The 11,935-nt window shown below is 41.9% G+C and overlaps 1 protein-coding gene across 1 annotated transcript; it reads left to right on the forward strand.

Annotated features, from left to right (window-relative positions):
- The first annotated feature begins 1,829 nt into the window (after nt 1–1,829).
- On the forward strand, nt 1,830–10,588 carry CCDC47 (coiled-coil domain containing 47). Its single transcript, XM_010193537.1, has 12 exons — nt 1,830–2,087; nt 2,216–2,323; nt 3,684–3,858; nt 4,185–4,306; nt 4,934–4,999; nt 5,677–5,778; nt 6,567–6,677; nt 7,257–7,342; nt 8,567–8,625; nt 9,307–9,416; nt 9,588–9,755; nt 10,022–10,588. Exons 1-12 carry the CDS (start codon nt 1,830–1,832, stop codon nt 10,100–10,102), a joined length of 1,446 nt encoding a protein of 481 aa, XP_010191839.1. The 3' UTR covers nt 10,103–10,588.
- Nucleotides 10,589–11,935: the final 1,347 nt, after the last annotated feature.

Raw genomic sequence — 11,935 nt, forward strand, 5'->3', positions numbered from 1 at the left:
GCTGTGGGGAGCCGGGCGTGTGGGGCGAGGGGCCACGCCTCGCGGCCGTGGGGAAGCAGGGAGCGGATTTTAGCCTCGCTAACCTTGACTTGTGTCCCTGGAAGGAAGTGGGAGCGGAGGCGTGTACCGGGAGCCAGGGGATCGGGACGCCGAGCAGCACCTGCGGGGGGGATTTCCTGGCTTAGGCTGGTGGGGCACGGGGGGTCCAGACCTGCTGGAGCCTGGCGGCCTCTTCCGCCCCTTTTGCCTGGGTGGCTCAATCGGCTCCTCTTGCAAGGGACAGCCGGTGGCATGTGCCAAATGTGTGCTGCCTCCTGGGGTGGTTTGCACTTAGCACCCATTCTGCCTTGTGACAGAGGTGCCGAGTTAGCGGCGTGTTCTGGTTTTCACCCATCTCTAGTTCAGCTTCTCTTCTGAATCGGCTGCAGAAGTTTATTTTGCATAAAGCCTTATGGAGTCGTAGGGTCTTGCGAAACTGCATATATTAAAATAGTCTCAAAAGTCTTATTGTGAAACTGCTGTGGTTTAGGTGAGCAGGTGGCACCGTTGTCGTGGTGTTTTTAACCTCTAAATGCAAATCCTGTCACATGTAAATAGTGGTTTGGTTTTGTGTTTAAATTTGCATAAAATTGTGACATACCCAAAGTGCTAAATGCCTGGGCTCTGCCATGCTGTACTTTCCATCTTGGTTAATGCTCTTGGGAACATGTTCTGTTCAGGTTTTTCCTAGAATGAGAAGCTTTTGACAAAGGCATTTATTTTAGCCGTCCTTGTCATTCGAGGCAGTGGGTTCCCTGCATGTGGCACTCAGAGGAGTGCTGGTCTAATTTAGAAATAAATCGTTTCTATTTCAAGTTTTTAAGAGAATGATCTCATTAACATTCAAGTTCCCACTCGGATCTGGTTGCAGGAGGGAGTAAAATGATTCTTACTGCCAAGCCTGACACAGCCGATCCTCAGCAGCTGTTTGAGAAATGCAGCAGTGGGGTTGTCGTTGCCTTTTCAGGCTCTTCGTTTGAACCCTGGCAATGGTCCCCACAGCCTCAGCGGGAGATGGGGCTGCTTTGAGATCAAGCAGAAAAAACATAGGAAGCTGAGGGTAAAAAAAGGTGAGCTGAGAAACTGCAGGTTTCTGGCAGACCTGGAGAGAGAGCTTTGGTCTCCTGAGCCCCAGTTCACTCTTGTTTGGGGATCAGTGCAACATCCATCCTCTTCCTGCTGTTTTGGGGTGGGTTTTTTTAGTAGACCTTGCAACACAAGGTGTATCTCTAAACAGAAATAGTGCTGGGATGCTGTAGGACCTGATTTTGGGCATCCAGTTTAGAAAATCAAAGATGGGCCCTTTTAAACTCACAGAGGCTAGTAGAGCGTTGCTGTTTAAAGTAAATGAACTAAGCGCATTTTAAGATTTACTACTGTTGTTGATCTGTGTCTAATTGCTAATTAATAACAACTGTAGGCACAGCATGTGGTCTTTGAAATGAGCTGGCAACACTGATTGAGAGATACTATTGGAGAGTCTGTTTCATAGCAGAAAATCTCTGCTTTCAGAGCTTGCTCATCTGAACAGCTTGGCCAAGTGTGAACTTACTGCTGCCTCAGTTGCTTCTGCTGCAAGAGTCTAGAACTTCAGAGTTACTGCTATTTTTTTTATAAGATGATTCACTTTCTTTATACAGAAGATGGCAAGAGCAGGCAGGGGTTTATTTCTCTGTGGTCTGACCCTGAATGCATTCTGTCCATAGAAGCTGGGCATTTCTGGAGGTGTAAGGTAACAGAATTGAGAAGGATTTTTTGCAATTTTTGCCTTTTTTTTTCCCCCAGTGAAAATGAAGAATTTATATATTTTTATTGCTGTCCTGTTCATCCCATGGAGTTTTTCTTTGGCAAAGTATGATGAATTTGAGGATGGAGATGACATGGAATATGATGATAATGACTTCGCTGAATTTGAAGATGTTAGTGAAGATGCAGTCACAGAGTCTCCTCAGAGGATCATCACTACAGAAGATGATGAAGAAGAAGCCACTGTAGAGCTTGAAGGTCAGGATGAGAATCAGGAAGACTTTGATGATGCAGATGTGCAGGTAATGCCTCATCTCCTTCCTCTGTGTTTCTCAATAGTATCTCTACACATTACTTTCTCACCTTATCTTTTGGGATTTTGCTTATCAGGCTTTGGATTTTCATGCTGTTTGTGATTTTTGTCCTCCAGGAAGGTGATACTGAGAGTGAGCCGTATGATGATGAGGAGTTTGAAGGCTATGAAGAGAAACCAGATGCCTCTCCTAGCAAAAATAAAGACCCCATAACAATAGTTAATGTAGGTATAAATATTGATCTGCTTTCTATTTGACGTTTCATCATTTCTTTTTAAGGCGGTATGTCAATAATGTCACTGGTGTACAAATGTACACGTAGGAGAGAATCTGTCCTAAAGAATTAACAAGAGACAGCGTAGAAATGGGAAGAAGTCTGGAGACAAGAAGTACCTGAAATAATGCAACAGGATAGCAGCAGAATATGGTCTAGGTGTGCAAGCTCCCAATTCCATGCTCTTCTGTATTGGTTTATGCTACTTTAAATAGCAACTCTTGAAGTAAAACTTTCCGGGCAGGTGCCTTTGTTCTGTTGATCTCTATTTTAAGCTGCTAGAATTCCCATCCTCGGATGAGGGCTGTATTCTGTATTCAAACCGAAAACTGTAATTGGAGTATAGATCAGGAAAGTCTTCATTAAAACAGACCTTTTGAAATGTAGTTTTGACCAAAGGGTTTTATGACCCTAGCTTCTTTAGGAGAAGTGGAGAGGCTAGAGTGACAATCTTCGTTTAATCCAGAGAAAAAACCATACATCCCAGAATGCCTGGGTGCTTTGTCAACACATAAAGAAGTGGTTGCAATGATGATATGCTTCCAATAAATATAGTGTGGTTTTAGCTTGTCTATGGCTAAAGTTTCAGATTAGAAGCTGACTATGATGGTTTTTGAAGCCAGTCTCTCTGTCCACCCTGCAGCACCTTCTTGTTGTCTTTTACAGAATGATCAGGTGGTTGAGGCCTGCGTTTTTATTATCTGTAAGCTCTCTTTTTATGTATTATGGCTGACCTTGGTAGTGCATATTAAGGTTTGGTACTTTTATGACTGAAGAGTGATATAGTGATAGCAGAACTGCTCTTTATTCTCTGAAGATGGCACAGTCAGCCAGGCTTCCCTGCTCTCCCATGCAGTCTGTGGCTCTTGGTGGCATCTTGAAAGTGCTCCTGGACATTGGTATTACTTTAGATTTCAACAGAAGATACAAAAGGATCAGATAATGCTTGGATGGGCAAGGCGCCAAGCTCAAATAATCAGTGGGTTGAAATACTGGACTGTTGAGTACTTGGAGGGATACATGCTAGCACAGGCTCACTTTCCAAGTGAAAGCCTCTCTTCCAGAGAGAAGTATTTTGTTTGTATTATCCAGGTATTTTGGGAATGCTGTTACCAGTTGTTTCCTCTGACTACTTTGTCCCAGTAGAGCCAAATGCATTATGTAGGCTTAGCTCTGCTCTGTCGCCTTTGTGAAGCTTATTGCTGTGTTTGGGATGAACTTCTCCAGTACTCATCGCTTTCCAAATTGTTTGTTTATCTGGGATCCGCTCATTTGAGCTGTAAAGGACAGTCTCCGTTCCCTTACCATAGGTCCCCGCTCACCTTCAAAACAGCTGGGAAAGTTATTACATGGAGATCCTGATGGTAACAGGTCTTCTTGCTTACATCATGAATTACATCATTGGGAAGAACAAAAACAACCGTCTGGCTCACGCATGGTTCAATACTCACAGGGAGCTGTTGGAAAGTAACTTTGCTCTTGTTGGTAAGTTCCATAATGGCTAGGATCCATTTTTAGTTTATTTGAATAAAGCTGGGTTTAGACCTGCACGTAGGCTATAAAGATTAACTTTTTCTAGGAGAATAACCTTTTCTATGCAGATGCATGATAGCACTAATGACAGCTCTGTGTGTAGATAAATAGTGTGTCGGTGCTGAAATCAGATTATGATGTAGTATAAATTATTCAGAAACATCACAGTGATAATGAAGTAATCCAGGAACAACTGAGCTTTAAGCCTACCGATGAACTTTGGTGTTTAAATTTGTGATTTTTATACAGCAGTTCTCTTTCACTGTTGTTTTCTTCAGGGGATGATGGCACTAATAAAGAAGCTACAAGCACTGGGAAACTAAATCAAGAGAACGAACACATATATAACTTGTGGTGCTCTGGAAGGGTGTGCTGTGAAGGAATGCTCATCCAGCTAAAGGTAAGGATGAGGGAGTTTGTAGCACTATTTACCTGTCACCAGTTCTCAGGCTCTAGAGGCTTTCTTATTCCTGTGTGAGCAACAAGGAGGCCCAGCTCGACTCTTCCACTCATATTTGAAGGCAGGGTTCTGAATATGCACACATGAAGGGAAGACTGGTTGCACTAAAGAGCTGTACAGGCCTGTATTCCGACCACCAAAGTAGGTAAGAGGGAATGCTTACAGGAAGAGTATAGAAACCAGAAGTATGGCATAAACAGAGGATGCTAAAGAGGCCAGCTGCCATTTAGAGGGATTTTAGCATGTTGGAGGAATGGCCCAATAGGAATTCCAGTGAAGTACAACAGACAAATGCAAAGCTCTGCATCTGAGGTGGAACAGCCTCATGTTCAGCTCCTAACTTGAGGGAACAAAGCCCTGAGAAATACACCTAATACAGAAAGTAGCCCTGCCTTTGAGCAGTATAGGTGACTTCCAAAGGGCCCTTCAGAGCTAAATTCTTCTATGAAAAGCATCTATGTATAACTGTCCTCTTTTTCCTTGAGCCCACTGCTATCTGCCACTGAAGTGCTGCACTTGAGGTGTATTTAGCTGTTGTCTTCTGTGTTTACAAACTTGTATTTTTAGTTTCTCAAGAGACAAGACCTACTGAATGTTCTTGCGCGCATGATGAGGCCAGCTTCTGACCAAGTGGTACGTACTTAACCCTCTACATTAGCTGTGATAAATTGTTGCATTGCTAGGTTCTGCTCTGCTGCTTTTGGTTGGTCACCAGTGAACTGCTAGGTGTCTTTCTACAGTATTCCATATCTTCTAGTTGAGTAACTGGTGAAGCAATCTGAAAGAATAACTCATATTTATTTTCTGCCTGCGAAATGCAAACTGCTGATGATTGGAAATTGTTTTATCTATGGGTTTTATTGTTTGAGTGGTTTTGTGGACAGTCTATTGTGCTTCATGATCTCATCTTGATAAAAAGTGGATTTATGATCTGAAATATTTGATGATTGTTCTGTCTGTTCAGTCTGCCTGAACAAAGCTGCTTAATGCATATGCTGGCCTGGATATTATATTTTGTAACTTTACTTTTTTGCCTGGCCCTTGCCCTTGGAGATAAGGGGAGTCTCTAACCATATAAACGCCAGGAGAGGTTATATTTTGGAAGAACAGTGGCTGTGTGCTGTGAATACTCTTTCCATTTATCTAGAATTTAAATCAATAACCTTTATCTTAGCTGTGTATGGCCTTGCTTAGTCAGTGTCAGACAAACAGTGAAGTCATCGGAGACGCAGGTCTCTGTTTGGCTGGTAGTCTGAAGGCAGAGTACATCGTATAAATCTGATCAGGGCTAATAACATTCTGTCCCACAGCAAATAAAAGTAACAATGAATGATGAAGATATGGACACCTATGTGTTTGCTGTTGGAACAAGAAAAGCACTGGTGCGACTTCAGAAAGAGATGCAGGACCTGGTATGTATGTTTGCATTGGGAATACTAATGTGATAAATAAGAGGATATAATAAGAACCTCTAGTCTGTAGATAGCTTGTTTTCTTGGGAACGGCTCAAAACTTGTGACTGGCCTGTTGGAATTACTGTGTGGGGAAAAGACATTTTCATCTAATAAAAATGGTGGCTAGCTCATTTAGGAGGAGGCTGAAGTATACTGTCAGGATACACACAAGGGTCACTTAACATCATTTAATTTGCACAACTGACTATTTCAAGGCTTGAAAAGTAAACTTAATTAGTGATATGTGATGTGGAAAGTTTGGGTGTAAGTCATCTGCTTTCTTGTGATCTGAAATTAAAACTTCCCATATGTTCAAGCCCTGAAGCTTGCAAAGAATCCAGTGGTAACAAGCAGTGGTTTGCAAAGCTTTTCTCTCATAACTTGTCTTGAGTAACAGCGTTGAAGTGTGGCTGGTATGATGCCAGTTGTTTTGTTCTGTTATTAAACAATATAAGCAAAATGCCTTAATGCACTTTGAGCATTCCAGCATGGATGTATTACAATTGTTTTATCTTTTTCTTTAAGTACTTACTATTGAAGGGAAATACTAACTTAAAGAATATTGATACTGCATGCTTTACTTTATGCTTGAAATGTCTCCAGCCAGACTTGAGTGACTGCATTAGTGTATTTTTATTGTTTCTTATCAGATACTTTCAGCAGTCCCACTGTGCTGGAACAGTTCAGTCTGATAAGATACTTACGAGCTTGTGTTCATTTCTTTCCCCTTGTTCTCTTTGAAACAGAGTGAGTTCTGCAGTGATAAACCTAAGTCTGGTGCAAAATACGGGCTTCCAGATTCGCTGGCTATCTTGTCGGAGATGGGGGAGGTCACAGAGGGAATGATGGACGCTAAGGTAATCCTGAATTAATTAGTACACATCTGGCACTTACAGCCTATGCAAAAAAGTTTGAATCATTATTTCCTGTAGACATCTCAACAGGAGAGCCAAATGGCCTTAGTGAGATCTAGAGAAATCAAGACCCTAGGGAAGCTTAAGGGTTGGAGGAAGAATGTAATTCTCACACCTCTATTCCTCTTACAAAGCAACTAGGTAGTCTAACATGAACTGCAGCCTTAAAGCTGCCTTTCAAAGCCTGGAAGCTTGCTTCAGCAGCCAGGTCGAAGGAGGGTGTTGAGGACCTGCAGACATGCCATCAAAGTTGACATCTGTTATCAAATGAATTGGAAAATCACAAATGAGAGTTACATATCTAATAACTGAGTCGCTTGCATTAATTCCATGTGTTGAGGCCCCCTTCTAGCAAAAGCTATAAAAAATAAAATCATGACAGTTTAAATTTCAGTGTCGTTGTGGCAAGCTGAGGACAGCATTTTTCTGAGCAATATATCGACACTTTGGCAAGCCCATATGGAATGGGTAGGCTGCAGATGGATTGGTGTTGGGAAAAACTAACCTCAGTTTCTCTTTTAGATGATACATTTCCTCACGCACTATGCTGACAAGATTGAGTCCGTCCAATTCTCGGACCAGTTCTCCGGTCCAAAACTTATGCAAGAGTACGTATAAAGCTAGATCTCTCCTTCCAGTAGCTATTGTAACGCTAAGCAAAATAGAGGCTGACAAATGTGTTTGCAGTGTGAAGCCTGTGGGAATGCACACAAGAAATCAGGAGCAAAAGGTGAAACAGGTGAATAAATACACACCTAGTGCCTCCAAATACTGCATTAGTTTAGAAGATCAAGGTGCCGTATTACCTTAATATTTACTTTTGTGTGCTGGTTAAGCTATAGCTTGGGCAGCTACAGTGTACACAGTTGCATAGAAAACCGTTGAGCAATCACACTGAAGGTATGGAGGCTAAGAAATAACAATGCAGAAGGAAAACTAGGGGTCGGAAAAAAGAATAATTCAGATGCTCTTTGAATGCATTGAGAGCAAGGTGGAGCAAAGTCCGCAGCATAAAACAATCATCAGGGCTGCTAGCACCTCCCTGTGCTGTTGAAATCCATCACTTGGGTACTTTTTGTTCAGGCTGATTCTCAACAGTGCTTCAGAAACACAAAAATGCAGTTCTCTCTTCTGTTTCTCTAAGCCTCCTAGTCTTGAGGTGCTTTTAGCTGCTGCTTCACAATTGCCAAGTGGTGGGCGATTTATCTTCTCTGAATTACCACGTAGGCTTTTGCAAGGGTGTATTATGCTCACAGGCTTATAAATGATCCATATCAAAACATGAAACTGCCCTCCAAAAAAAGGAACATATTTTGATATAAGACAGCAGTATGTGTACCTTGTACTGAAATTGCTAGGCTTTGGAGGATCTGTGAAACAGGTCTGACTTTCTTACATTGGAATACTCTGGGGTTTGGGGCAGTGAAGACTTGAATGCTTTAGAAAATGTTGGGGCTTTTTTTCTAACTGATATTTACAGAAGATCTGTAGTAGTATAAACAACAAAGCCTATGTAAAACTGAGTGCCATTAAAAATATACAGGCTGCCTCAGGGCTCAGATGACTTCTGACAATCAGACTGGATGGTGCCGTATGTTTTTACATCAATGCCTTTTTGCTGTGTGCTTTTGAGGAAGACTAAATAGTCTTTGAGGAGTCTAAATAGTTTGAAACTTAAATTTGGGTTACAGCTAGGCTTTTAATCTTGTTTATTTTACTTGAGTAGTCTGCAAGTGTCTCTTGGTTCTTGAGGTTTTCCTTAACAATGTTAGGTGTTTTGTATGCCTGTGTTTTTCTTCACTCATTCCAGCCACTTTTTTCTTTCCTACCAGGGAGGGTCAGCTTACAAAACTGCCCGAAACTAAAAAGACACTTTTGTTTACATTTAATGGTAAGAGAATTGGTATACATGTGTGTATGGGGGGGAGTGGGTGCTTTATTTGTGCAATTCACATGCTCAAGTTCTGTCATCTATGGAATATAATATATGAGGAATGACTTCAGTGCATGGAACAGGATCATTGATGAATTAACCAGGATAACACTGGGGAATGTCACGTCATGACAATAGGATACTCAGTCTTGCTATTATTGATCCTAGTTCATACTCATCTCTATTGGTGGTTCAGTTAAGTCACCACTGGAAGATGACTTGTTTTTAAGCCACATACCTTGCAGTTTGAGCTTGCACAGTTACTTGGTTAACCCTGTTTTGGAAAAAAAAGCAGCCTGTTGGGAGTCTGTTCTAGAAAAGAAAAAGAAAGACCCGTAGTTCTTTTTGAAATTCAAGGCCATAGCTCCAAAGTGAACCTTATGTCAGAGCCTGAATTCAACCCTTATGTTTGTATTCTGTACTAATAAAACTAAGGAGGATTGCAGGGAAAATGTGCCTGCCTAATTCCACTGAGTGAGGAATCTAAATGCAATGTCCAAAGCCTCTTTTAGTTAGTTATATCCTTCCTAATGAGGAGATAAGAACATCTTTCATGAATGTTGCGAGCAATAAGAGCAGTAGAGAAAGTAGAAAAATCCTACCAACCTCTCTGAATTAACAAGAAACTCTTTATTTTAGTGCCTGGTTCAGGCAACACTTCCCCAAAGGACATGGAGTCTTTGCTGCCTCTGATGAGCATGGTTATCTACTCTATTGACAAAGCAAAGAAGTTCCGTCTGAACAGAGAAGTAAGTAGTGTGCATTTTTGTGTCTTCTGAAAATTGCAAGAAATTGCAACCCATTACCCCTGGATCCTTAAGATTGGGAGCCTTATGTTTCTAGTATGACTACCAGAGATACTGCATCTTGCTCATGGGGAATCAGTGTATTTAACAGCATTTGCTTTTCTCTGTGAAAAGGGTAAACAAAAAGCTGATAAGAACAGGGCTCGCGTGGAAGAGAACTTCCTTAAACTGACTCACGTGCAAAGGCAGGAGGCTGCCCAGTCCCGTCGAGAAGAGAAAAAACGGGCAGAGAAGGAGCGAATCATGAATGAAGAGGATCCCGAAAAACAGCGGCGGCTGGAGGTGAGATGGATTTTCAGATTGTTACAGATTTCTCCTACGCTGTATGGCCAACTTTGATTTCTTATTTGCTGGGAGGCTGACAGCTTTCAGGGTCTATGCTGTTGCCTTCTGAAACGTGAAGGCTCCCACTGAGGAGCCAGCTCACGTGGTCAGAGATGTGAGCCCAAGTACTGGAGGTGTTTTTTGTTTGGCTTTTCTGAAATGATCAGCTTGCTTTTCGCTGAGATCACTGATGTTCATGTAGATCTCTCTGTCCTTGCCTACAGGAAGCTGCTTTGCGGCGTGAGCAGAAGAAACTGGAGAAGAAGCAGATGAAGATGAAGCAAATCAAAGTGAAAGCTATGTGACTCCATTGTGAGAAGTGTCTCAGTGCCACCTGGAGAATTTTAATGCACAGGGTACAAAGACCTACTTAACTCCATAACCCTACACTTCTTTGAACACTAGTAGCCATTAAGAGAAATGCTCCTTGCATTGGTGTTACCTATTTAAGTATTACAGCAACATGCAGGTGTATGTAGAGAGCTTTGTCTCGGCAGTTTTATTCCAGGTGGTATAAATTTTTGCTACTTGTCTGTTTAAAAAAAAATGCAATATTCTTGAATGCTCTTTGTCATTTGTTCTTTGAAAACAGAAGATTGTAAAAATGTCCACGTGTGCTGGTAACATTAATGCTTTGGTTTTAAACTTTGGTTTTAATTATTGGGAGGGAAGGGGAAAAAAACTTAAGGGGAGGAAAACTGCACAATAAGCATTTACTGTGCATTTATTTGCATCAAGCTCATAAAGGCACAAAACTTAGAGCCTTCCATACACAGTATGGATTCTTCAGGGATTTAAGCCCAGTAGAGTAGAAGTGATTTTTATTTTCTTTTATACAAACCAGGGACCGAAACAGTATTAGGTCACCTGTGGTCATGACTGACATAATGGAAAACATAAAGGGGTTGGATACAAGGGAATGGAATATATGAACAGTTTCCTACTTGTGGTTTTGAATGCTGCAAGCTTAATACAATGTGAAGTCTGTAATGTCAGCGTGGTGTTTCTTCAGGAGCGAGTGCATGGTGAGTTAGCAGCTTAAACTAGCTTTCCTTGAGTATTTTTAACTGTACAGGTTTGCCTCCAAAATTTTCCTCCTGATCTCAGCAGCGGCTGCCTAGTTCACTTCAGCCAGAAGTTACACTCAGTGAAGTACCTGCAATTGCCAGTTTCCCTAAGCAAGTAAAAACATTTCCGAGGACAAGTATCGTCTTCATCTGGTAAAGGATCGCTTCAGGTTTTTTAATATAAATGGGGAGAATGAAGTGAATGCTCCTGTGCAAGCACTTCGCTCACTGAGAGCGCTCTGCATTTTATAAATGCTTCCTGTCTAGAAGGCGTTTTATTGTTGCTTGTAACAGACTTTTAACAGTGTTGTTGGGGAAAAATGTCTTGCATTTTCTTGTTCAATACTTTGTGCAAACTTGGTTCTGAGGCAATAAGAATGAGCTGCTGTTGTAACAGCAAGTACTTCAACTTCTTGTTCCAGCATGGGATACTTCACACTGATTTAAATGCAAATATCTGTAACCTGATACATGCAAATACATTAATTTTATAATGGTTGGTAAAATTAAAACCAAAACTAATGTAGATTATGTGAAATTTTAGCACTATTTAGCTTTAAAGATTAATATGGTGTTGTTTCACGAAGTTCTTTGAAAGGAAAATTTTGAGTAAGTGGACAGCTTTCCTGAAGTCCCATAGATTTGTGGGCCATGGCAGCTAATTTTGTAATATGAACATTCAAATGAACTATATCTGAAGAGTAAAATACAACTGAAACACTCCACCTGCCTACTTTACTGGGCCGGACTCCCGTGTTCCTTTCATCTGGTAGAATCTTGAAGCCTCCTTTGTCCTGGGAAGGTTTTAAACACGCAGCAGCTGATGGCTGGTGGAAGTGATTCCCCTTCCAGTCTGGAGCTGCTACCTGTGAGGGGGGTGGTCGCTGGGGGAGAGGAAGGCGCGTCTCTCCCCTTGTGCAGGCCGGGGTGGGTGGAAGTGGAGGATTTACCCCACTGTATTTCAGGACGGGGCCATGGAGGGCGGGTCGCCGACTGGGGGTGAAGCCTCGGCCGCTTTCTGAGGGTCCCAACATGGCGCCAGCTGCTTCCCGCCGCTCGGGAGGCTTCAGG

The sequence above is a fragment of the Mesitornis unicolor genome, unplaced genomic scaffold (genome assembly GCF_000695765.1).
Source record: "Mesitornis unicolor isolate BGI_N332 unplaced genomic scaffold, ASM69576v1 scaffold27051, whole genome shotgun sequence".
Classification (NCBI taxonomy): domain Eukaryota; kingdom Metazoa; phylum Chordata; class Aves; order Mesitornithiformes; family Mesitornithidae; genus Mesitornis; species Mesitornis unicolor.